The sequence below is a fragment of the Neltuma alba genome, unplaced genomic scaffold (genome assembly GCF_004799145.2).
Source record: "Neltuma alba isolate B1F8T4 unplaced genomic scaffold, ASM479914v2 tig00003082_pilon, whole genome shotgun sequence".
Lineage (NCBI taxonomy): Eukaryota > Viridiplantae > Streptophyta > Magnoliopsida > Fabales > Fabaceae > Neltuma > Neltuma alba.
This window is the reverse complement of record NW_021633133.1, coordinates 13,306-25,038: the sequence shown is the minus strand read 5'-3', so window position 1 is coordinate 25,038 and position 11,733 is coordinate 13,306. Positions and strand designations below refer to the sequence as shown.

At 32.1% G+C, this 11,733-nt stretch overlaps 1 protein-coding gene across 1 annotated transcript; it reads left to right on the top strand.

Annotated features, from left to right (window-relative positions):
• Window positions 1-9,583: 9,583 nt before the first annotated feature.
• On the top strand, window positions 9,584-10,743 carry LOC114740219 (protein SIEVE ELEMENT OCCLUSION B-like). The gene is made up of 2 exons (XM_028928340.1): window positions 9,584-9,962; window positions 10,090-10,743. The coding sequence occupies exons 1-2, from the start codon at window positions 9,702-9,704 to the stop codon at window positions 10,741-10,743; spliced, it is 915 nt and encodes a 304-aa protein (XP_028784173.1). The 5' UTR covers window positions 9,584-9,701.
• Window positions 10,744-11,733: the final 990 nt, after the last annotated feature.

Genomic DNA, 11,733 nt, shown 5'->3' with positions numbered 1-11,733 from the left:
CATTTTAGATATTTCATCAGATTTCATATTGTAATATAAAACTGGGTCCTTATTTGCTATTTTCTAAATTGAGGGTCTCAAATCGTAATTTCACATATTGAGGTCTTTGTTTGCCATTTTTCCAATTTATAATTTATTAAATTTAGATTTAAAAGTTTTACACATACCTACTTCAAGCTTGGCGTCCGTTTAAAACTATTGGCCTAAAGAGTATCCATAAACTAAATTTAATAAGTAATAATATCACGTGCTCATTGAAATGGTGTTGAGATATTCTTAAAAAATTTAAAGAATAAGAGACAAAAACCTTTTTTAATTTTTTCATTATAAGAAAGCACGCGATGATAATCGTAGTGTTTTAAAATGTTTTGTTACAGTGGGATATTACCACGTAGTATCACACAATAAAAAGAGGATAAGGGCCCAAGATTTTAGGGACAAGTATTAACCCTTGGCTTGATTATGTGGGCACACTGACAAAAAGGCTTAGAATTTTGTAGAGTCTAAAAATTGAGTTGTTGGGTACATTTGGGAATGCGGTTCATATTTTAGTAATATTCAAATATTTTAAAGTAATTTTTAGGGCATACATTCAACATTTTAAAATATACTTTTAGTAGCAGTTATACAATATTTTAAAGTATTTTTCATACAATTTACTCTTAAAGTATTTTTTTTCATACAATTTTATTCTTAAAGTAGTTTCTCACGCCGCAGTAATGAGAATCTTAAATTAGAATGTTAAGTGCTGTTAAAAATATTTTAGATGTTTGATACATTATAAAATTATTTTAGAATACTCAGAGCTATCAAGAAAAACACTTCAGAATATTCGATGAGCTAATAATTAGTTTATAAGTCCACAGGTAATGAGATTCAAACTCACAGTTTCATAAGTTACTCTTTATCAATTGGACAATTTTTATTGGATATTTCTATGCTTCTAACTTCTAGGGATAGAAGACTCATCGCAAGTGAAGGAAGTATTTGTGGGGCTATTTAAAATTAACTCTTTTTTTTGGTACTTCTTTAATTTCCTATGGGCGACTTGGCTCATACATTGTCATTATCATTCATGTAAAAGCGAGTTGGTTAAGTGTTTTTATTTATCTTATCCGATGAAAGGATCCTCCTTCTCTATTTTCACACTCCTTATTGTATCTTCCAAAGCAAGGTATTCCATCTTATCCTTTTTATAAATTTTTAAATTGGTCTAGTCTTTTTTATAAAATTTAGTTTAGTGTTATTTAAACATTATATGCATTTTTATCAATTTTATTCCTAATTATTCTATTCTCTTTCATTATCTTTTTTTTGCCATTTTTTTTATTTCTTTCTTACTTACCTTCTCATGAAAAAAGAAATATTTGAAGGAAAAGCAGATTTCTTACATATTTATTATTTTTAAATATTGGCAGATTTCTTAAACTACACAATCTGGTTATTAAGATCTTATTATAAAAAGGAATGGAGGGAGATTTTTTTTTTTCCAATTACCCACAGGAAAAACTTTGACAAGTAATGATCAATTAATTAATCAGTCAATCAAAGAATTTAGGAAAAAAATTACTTAAATCTCTCATTACAAAATTTATTACTCAAAGATACCTAAAGATCTAGGTTCTTGACTCCTTTTTTGTTAATTAAAGATAGGTTACACGTAACCAAAAAATAAAAAGAATGAATTGCACTTGGGTTTTTAAATAAATTTCATATATGTTTGGGTAATAACTTTTGTAACAGAATTTGTTTAGGCATAGTGTGTCCTATTTATAAGAGATCTAATATCAAAATTTCAATATTTTTCGCATTTTTATTCTCATTAATTATTGGTTACTTTCCCTGTATCAACTACTCCGTCCACGTCCCTATTTACTCATGACCCCTCTCACTCTCACCACGAGAAAAACGTTGAAGAGTTAAAAAAAAAAATAATTAATTAATTAATCAATCAAAGAATCTAAGCTTGTTTGACACTATGCGCATGATTGACGAGCCAGGGTCAAAATTAAAGCATGGGGATAATCAGTGGAGATGAATACGTGTCCTTCCCAAGCTGATTATATACTAATTATTATCTCCAATATTTAATATAAGAGTTAATTTAAGGGAAAATTACTGACAAGTCCCACAGAAGGCAATTTATTCATCTAAGGTCCCACGAAATGTCAAAATCACTGACAGGTCCCAAGGAACCTCAGAGTAATATTTTCGATTTGTAAAATGATATTACTGCCCCTCATATTCCAGATTCACATTTGGTCTGTCATTGCGATTTACAACCTCAGTAGCGACTATTAACAATCGAATGAGAGGGCATTAACAACCTAAGCAGTATCCGTTAACAACTTACTTTATAAAATCATATAACCTCCATATAAGAGTAAATTATAACCAAATAGTATAATACAACAACTTTAACACTAAAATGGGAAGCTTTTTGATATCATTAAGAATTTTAACTAAAACCAATAGGATTATAGTAATATTTTAATGCGAAGATCCATTTACAACCTCAGCAGCAACTATTAACAACCGAATGAGAGGGCATTAACAACCTAAGCAGTATCCGTTAACAACTTACTTTATAGAATTATATAACCTCCGCATAAGAGTAAATTATAACCAAATATATAATATAACAACTTTAACACTAAAATGAAAAGCTTTTTGATATCATTAAGAATTTAACTAAACCCAATAGGATTATAGTAATATTTTAATGCGAAGATCCATTTACAACCTCAACAGTGACTATTAACAACCGAATGAGAGGGCATTAACAACCTAAGCAGTATCCGTTAACAACTTACTTTATAGAATTATATAACCTCCGCATAAGAGTAAATTATAACCAAATAGTATAATACACAACTTTAACACTAAAATGGGAAGCTTTTTGATATCATTAAAATTTTAACTAAACCCAATAGGATTATAGTAATATTTTAATGCAAAAATCCATTTACAACCTCAGCAGCGACTATTAACAACCGAATGAGAGGGCATTAACAACCTAAGCAGTATCAGTTAATAACTTATTTTATAGAATTATATAACTTCTAACTATAACAAACTAAATTATAACTAAATAGTCTTAAAGTTAATCTTATATAGTTGTTAGTTAATCTTATAGAGACTTATATAACCTCCGCATAAGACTATTTAGTTATAATTTAGTTAGTTATAGTTAGAAGTTATATAATTCTATAAAGTAAGTTGTTAACGGATACTGCTTAGGTTGTTAATGCCCTCTCATTCGGTTGTTAATAGTCGCTGATGAGGTTGTAAATGGATCTTCGCATTAAAATATTACTATAATCCTATTGGTTTTAGTTAAAATTCTTAATGATATCAAAAAGCTTCCCATTTTAGTGTTAAAGTTGTTGTATTATACTATTTGGTTATAATTTACTCTTATATGGAGGCTATATGATTCTATAAAATAAGTTGTTAACGGATACTGCTTAGGTTGTTAATGCCCTCTCATTCGGTTGTTAATAGTTGCTGCTGAGGTTGTAAATCGCAATGACAGACCAAATATGAATCTGGAATATGAGGGGCAGTGATGTCATTTTACAAATCGAAAATATTACTCTGAGGTCCCTTAGGACCTGTCAGTGATTTTGACATTTCGTGGGACCTTAGATGAATAAATTGCCTTCCGTGGGACCTGTCAGTAATTTTCCCTTAATTTAATTTTTAATTTAGTTCTAAATATAAGACTCTGATCTATTTTATATCTCATATTTATTCATTTTTTTCAAATTAGTCCTTATGGTAATTGTATATGACCATATGTTAAGTGCTTCATCAAATGGTAGTTCTAGCTAATACACATAAATGATAAGGATATTTTAAGAAAAAAAACACATATTTATTATAAATAACTAATTTAATTATTTTTTTAATTTATTAAAATTAGTCAACTAGCTAACTTTTATGTTAAGGAATAGATGCGGTAATATTCACCCTATCAAAATATTTTGTTTTACAAGATCATAGCTGATTTTAAATATTTATCGATTTGTTTGTTACATCTAGTATTTGTTTAATTCTGAAATATAATCATATTAAAATAACTACATGGAAATCTAAATTATGTTGGCAAAAATAAAATCTAAATTATCTTATTTGTAAAATGTAATTATTTATTATTCATTTCAGCTGTAATTTTGATTTCGATTTTGAGGCCTTTATCCACTTTGCACGGATTTTAAAGCATCAATTTTCATCCCTGAGAACATTACTGTAGATGTGCGATTATTTTGTTGGACTTTTGGGTAATAATTTTGCTTACTTGGGACTCCACACTGATTTTTCCTTTAATTTTTAACGCGAGCCTGTTCTCATCCAGAAACTTGTCCCGTACGTTGCTGTGAAAATTAACACGTTAATTTTTATTTTTAAGCATAAATGAACTACTCTTTTCTATTTTTCACACTTCAATTTTTAATGTGTCAATTTTGACAAAAATTCCGCAACATTAATAAAATGACTAGCTTACGTAATTAAGAAGAATAACTTGAATGACCTGAAATGTGATCGTTAACCTCTTCCAACTTGTTGAAAACGAAAATCATCATTCTTGAGCCAACATTAGCTTGTTTAATCTCCAAGTGCTTGGAGATTCATTGTACTGATTTATTCTTGAGAGTTTTTCATGTAAGACCTTTTTCCAAATGCATTGGGAAGTAAGTGTGAGGTATGAGCATTGGGTTTAGGTGTAAATATAACCTCTTAATCATTTATACTTGTTACCAGTGCTCGACACCTGGCTGGAAGTTGTTTTGGATGCAAATTTACCCCCAAAATTTGAAATCATATTGTTTCTATCATTAAAAATGTCAATAGCCAAAGTTACTATTTTAATGGTAAATAGTTTTTTTTTTTTAATGATAGGAGGTAATATTACTATAATTTTAAATTTTTTGGACAAATTTGCATAAAAAACAAATTCTGATGCTCGGTGCTCCTAAGTGAAAACTTTTAGAACAAATTCATAACATATTCCTATGAGTGTTCCCTCGAGAGAAAAATAAGAACGATACAAGAAAACGAAGTATCTTTTCCAGTTCACAAAATTACGCATAATATATAATAGTGCAAATACATCAAAGTATAAGAGGCACGCTTTCTCGTTATATATGTTTATAGTTATGGGAAAATCACTACACCACATGTACAAACATATAATTACTAAAAGATCTCGACCCTCCTTAACTGTCATTTTCATGAACATTTTCAAGAATCACCCCAAATTTTTTAGGCATCGCTAGCAACGAAATTAGTGCTAACTAGAGTAATGATGAAAAGGTTTGTAATGAACATTATTTCTGTGGCAAATTTTATTACAAAATTGGAAAAAGGTATCCTAAAATTTGACGAGGAAATTTTTGGCCCATACGAAATTTTTGATGATAGATTAATAATGGAACGGTTATGAAATTTTTCACGACAGAGATTTTCTTACCATTTAGGGGGTGTTTGGATAGAAACCAAACCATGGTTTCAAAAGTGTTTTTACGGATTACGAAGTAAATATGTGGAGGAGGTTACCTCGTTTTGCGGAAAAGTGCTTCTGAAACCACGGTTTTGAGGCATCCAAACAGGCCCTTAGTGGAGATAGTTATTGATTGTCTACCAACAAGATTATTGTCAGTCGTTATCAGTCATTGTTGGCAGATCAATTCAATTTTGTCAGTTTGCACCTGCATATAATCAAACCTTGGCTTGAATAGGTGTCCCTCATCTCGGGTCCCCATTCTATTTTTATTGTGTGAACAGTGAATACCACGTGGTAATATCCCACTATAACAAAATATTTTTCCAAAGCATCATGACACGTGCTTTCTTACAATGGAAAAGAAGAGTTCTCTCTCATAATAATATTTTTATGAGCTGAGGATATTATTACTTATTTAATTATAGTTTATGGATCCTCTTTATGACAAGAGTTTAATTTAATGACACGCCTATGTGTCTAGAAGTAGGTATAAAAATTTAAATCTAAATTTGATGAATTTTTAGATCGCAAGATACGTCAAACTTTCACACTAACTTTATGAAAGTTGAGATTAATTTGTGAAAAGCTTATAATAAAGTTTCAAATTTTAACATGACAACTTAAAAAAATGTTTAGCTGTTACATATGGGCACATAAATTTTACATGGAATTTTCAAAAATAAAGAATGATGATATAAAAAAATTATAGCTTAAAAAGATTTGTTATTAAAAATTTGACACTTATTTTCTTCTATTTATTACTGACCATATAATTGATCGTAACTAATCTTCTAAAACTAGACATTAATATTTAAAAAAATTATGTATTTTACTAAGCTGAAATTTAAACTTCTATGCCAGACTGAGACTAAAGTATATGTTTCAAAGTGTCATTTTCCCCTTTAGCATTTTAATTTTATTGATAGGCACATGAATATTTTCATTACTAGCACTGTTAGAATCGAATTCGCAATAATGGGATGCGTAGAAGGTGCCAAAAGCATAAATAATTATTTACTGATAAAGAAGAAGGTGAATAGTGATTCTCATGGTATGCTCCGTGCCTACGTGTCAACTTATAACTGCACCGAAATAAAATTTTACCCATTACGCTTTGTCACGTGATTATTAAAATATTGCTAACTTATACTACTTTCAGTCTTTAATATAAGAGTTTATTTGACTTTTATTTTGGTTTTAAGTATAAGACTCCAATTTATTTTGTCTCTCATATTTATCCTTTTTTTTTTCAAAGTAGTCTTTGTAATCATGATAGTTTAAGCCAATACACTTGATTGTTAAGGATATTTTAGGAAAAACAACACTTATTTATTACAAATAACTAATTTAACTAGTTTATTTAATCTACTCAAATTAGTCAACTAGTTTTAATATTAAGGATTGGAGGTAGTATTTTTAATCTTCTATCTTCAATCAGACAGTCCCGTCATCTTGAGTTTTGATTAGATTGGGTTAGTTGTTTAAAAGTGTTTATGAGCAGAGACTTCTCGGTTTGCAAAAGAGTAATTTTTTTCTAATTGCTTATGAGAATTTTTTTCACATCGCTTAGGATCACTATGTCTTCATGTACACTTTATTGTCTACATCTAAGGTTTTGTCTTCACTGGATTCATATCATCCTTCTTAGATAATAAGATAATGAAAACCATATCCAGATTTCAATCAGAAGGGTCTGGATGACACAGTAGTTTGAATCGTTCACATCCTATTATTATTATATATTCATTAATTTATTATTATTTATAATTATACCACATGCGATTTATGGCCTATAAATACGCCATGAGAAGCAGCAAGCAGAGCACAGCAACTAATCGTCTTCTTATTATATTCTCTTCTTCTTATATCATATCATCCGACACTGGCAGACATGTCGTCGGTTAAGATGTTAGATTCACCAGTGATGGTCGCCCTCAATTCTTCATCTTCGTCGTTGGAACAGATCAACCCTTTCACTGCAACTGATGAAGTCATCTCCAACCACATCATCGGAATCCATGACTCGCAGGCCCCCAAGTACGATGTCGGTTCTCTTTACAATGTTGTCTCCAACATTGTCAAGAGCTCCACTCACATCGGCACCTCCCTCGATCTCAAGGTTCTCAATTTCTTCATTTAAACCCCATTTTTCTTACGAATACTTTCTGTTTATCATCTGTTTGTAAGTGTTTGTATGTATATTATTCTGACAGCGTCCCAAAGCTGTTGAACTCGTGGAAGATAAGGTTCCACAGTCCAGTTTCATGCCACCTTTCGGCACCCTCAAAGAAATTGCTTGTCAGGTCATTCTTCTTCATTTCCTTGTCCTTTATTTTCACTTTTCATATCTTTCTTTTCGAAAACATAACAAAATAGGTGGAATGGAAGCGACTCGATCCTAATAAATTGATGTTATAGATGACATGCAAGCCTTTTGAGAAATCTACGGCACACGAAACAGTAGTGGGAATTCTGGAGAAGCTTAAAAGCTACTCATGGGACGCAAAGGCAGTGATAGCTCTCTCAGCTTTCGCTCTGGACTTTGGTGAAACTTGGCGTCTCTCTCTCATGGAACGTTCCAAGGAAAAGGCTCTTGAACTCCATATCTTCAGGCTTGGGGAAGAAGCCAAGCCTAGCAAGAACAACTTAGACCTCATTAACACGTTGGTGGACGTTACATTCAAACTTATTGAGGGGATTTCAACATTGGAGAAGAAGATCGCTGAGAAATCTCCTAGCCCAACTCTGTATACTGCTCCCCGAGAACTCTATGCTTATTGGGCAATCTTGGCCCTTCTTACTTGTTCTAATCGAATGACTGAACTGTGAGTATCTTTTCTTTCATCATCTTTATTCTTTCGTCCACACATATATAGATCTCTTCTGGTAAGATGATAAATAGAGGAGATGAAACCAGCTTCGATCGGTGTAAGCTTTTTTCCTTTTTTGCCTGATAACCAAAAAAAAAAAGGATTAAATTGCAAATCTGCTTTTGAATTTGTGAATGTGTACCTGAGACTATAAGCTTTGCTTGTTCCAAAGCTATACATAAGCTTTTTCAAATGGAGCAAAAAAGCCGAGACTGAGAAAGATGATGGATACCACTCGTGACAAATAAATTATGTTTTCCCTTAAATATTACTTCACTACATGATAAGTATTTTAATAGTAGGTGGTCCCACTTCTATGTTTGTCTTTCTCTTCTTATTAATATTATCTCCTCAATTAGTGATGGGAGGAATCTAAAGCTCTTTACCTACTTTCTTTTTTTAGAATTTTTTTAAAATAATATAGACATTGTGTTTGCGGAGTTCCATTAATTAACCTCATGTGGTTTTTCAAATTGATGTAGGGATTGGAACATCAAATCCGAAGTTGTTGGGAAGCTCAATCATGTTAGCATGAGATTGAGTAATGAGTTGGCTGTGATTAAACGTGAAGAAGGTTACGGAAAAGAACTGCTTGTGGATTTTTTCAACTTGCTTTCAAGCTTTGCCAAGCTTAATCATCAGACATCTACAAATATTAGAGTTTTAATTGCAAATCAAAGAGAGTGACTTATATATGACTTGAATATCTAATTTCAACAAAAACTTTGTTGAAACATAAATTTTATTAAATTGATTTTCTCCGACTTAATTACAGCTGTCGTTTTCCAGATAATATATATATATATATATATATATATGTATATATATCCAATGCTAACAATGCTAGCTTAATTCATTGAAATTTTCAGATGATTTTCTGGACCGAAAATGGCGAGAGGAAGTGTTTGTGTCTCCTTCCGGAATTGTCGATCTTTTGAGGGCTCTCATCTCCTCCAAGGAAATTACTGAGCTTGAAATCTTCGATAACACCACTCAAAAAGTGGTAAGTTCTCAATATTTTAAAACTAGTTTAAAATGTCAATATTAAATTAATTATATGAAGGGCCTAAATGAGATGTGCTTTTTTGTGGGCTAAATTTTAGGTAAGCAACAATGTTTTGAGGGCGAAGAATCTTTTGCTATTCATTTCTGGTCTGGACAACATCGAAGACGAGATTTGGGTTTTGAAGTCTATCCATGACGCATTCAAAAAAGACAAAGAGAAGCAAAATTATGAAATCCTATGGGTTCCTGTAGTGGAGGAAACCGATGATCATAAGATAACAGATGATCAGAAGGAGAAGTTCAAGCATCTGAAATCAAACATGCCATGGTACGTCTTACAGAACCTATTCGTGATTAAAGGCAAGAAGGTATTAGAAGAGAAGTGGCACTACCAGGGAAAGCCTATCGTGGTTGTCACAAACCCTAGAGGTCATATTGTTCACAATAATGCAATGCACATGATCTTCGTCTGGAAGATTGAAGCCTTCCCATTTCGACATGAGGACGAAGAAAGACTCTCTCTTCACTGGAAGTGGTTTTGGAATGAAGCAAACAAAGTTCTTCCAGATATTGGGAGATGGGTTAGTACTATCTTCCTAAACTTTTTCTTAATCATTTATCGATTCAATTCCTAGACTTTAACTCATTACAACTTAAAAATCAAGGAATTATATGAATTGGATTATTAATGGATCACTGGGTTTGCAGATTCAAAGTGACGCATACATCTTCATTTATGGAGGGACTGACGTTGCTGGGACTCAGAGGATTGGTACGCTGTTGGATTCCATTAAGAAGGACCCCATCATCAAGCAAGCAGACGCCATAATCGAGCATTTCAACCTCTCAAAGCTTGATCAAACCTCTGCAACCAATTTCTGGGTCAACATCACCAACTCGATGCTAAGCCGACTTCAAAAGCCGAACCACCAACAAGACACTGTTCTTAAAGATATCGAAACCTTACTGTCATACAAAAACGAGAAAACTTGGGCTCTCCTCAGCAAAGGCCCCGACGTGCTTGTTATAGGGTTCGATCCCCTGGTAACGAGCGTACTGGAGGATTTCGATGAATGGAGAGTGAATGTGCAAGTTCTTCAAGGTTTTGATAATGCATTTATAAAGTATTACAATGAAAAAAGGCTCACGGTTCCTCCTCCTTGTTTCCACTTCCAAGTGAGCAACATACGATCAGGAGTTCCTTTCACTGTCACTTGCCCTGAGCCAACTTGTAAGAAGAAGATCATGGAAGTTGAAACAGTTAGCTACAAGTGTTGCCATGGGATCCATTCTCACCACGCATCAGAGAACTTGAATGGCGAGATTGGGACCCCACTTTTGAAAACCAAATGGACTCCATGATCAGGGATCGATGAGCTAGCTGCTTGGCCTTTCTGTTGTCTACAATATAATAATGAATAAATTATGTGTGTGTCTTTTAAGTTCTGTATGTACCTTTGTTGTTTGCACCTGTGTAGTGTCTGTGACTACCACGTCTCATGTGTACTTGTCTAGTTCTATATGGATGTCATGTAATCTTTGTCCACTTCAATAAATAAAGTTGTGAAACTATTCGGTGTTTTTGTATACTTTAGCAAGTTGGAAAGTTGTTTTCCTTATAACGAAGGTTCGGAATCTATCTGATAATGTATATAGATCCTCACATGGAATGGTAAAAAATAATTAAAAATATGGACATATTTAACAATAGTAACTAATTTTAACTAGTTTTTTCAGGTTTTAGTAATTTATAATAAAAATAAAATTGGAAAAATATTATTGATAATCCTCTAGGTGATTTATATTAGGGACCATTGATTAATTATGGAAGGCTTATTACAGTAGTGACCAGAGGGAGTAAATTTCAAATTGGGAAGATATTATCAAATGCCAAATCATTGTTAAAAGAAAAGCAAGTTATATATATTAAACTTACCTGTCACTTCATCCTACTCTGGTCTTTTTGTGAGTAAAAAAATATTTAAAAATGCTCATTCCTAACCTTCACAAACACCTTCCTCTTCAGTTTTCCTGTAATCGCTGGCAATAGACCACCAAGCCCCAGACCGCGTTCAGATTTCTCCACATCTACATTCCCAAACACCTTCCTCTTCATTCTGAAATCAGAGAGAGCACTGTGAGCTGACCTGATAAAATGGGTCTAACCAAATAAGAAAGGGAAAATTGCACCAAATTCTCATGATAATTAAATATAAAAAAGTCCTTTAAAATCATCAAATTATTCTGAAATCCTAAAGGATCTTATTGCAAGAGAATTTATTTGTTTAATTACTAAATTACCCTTATTATTATTTTTTTAAAAAAAATTTTCTATTGACAATTGAAAGAGTA

What these genes read in the sequence shown, in the direction of transcription:
- LOC114740219 (XM_028928340.1), top strand. Translation starts at nt 9,702, where the DNA reads ATGCCATGGTACGTCTTACAGAACCTATTCGTGATTAAAGGCAAGAAG. An exon ending in TTCCAGATATTGGGAGATGG is followed by an intron (nt 9,963 to 10,089) that starts GTTAGTACTATC and finishes CTGGGTTTGCAG; the next exon opens with ATTCAAAGTGACGCATACAT.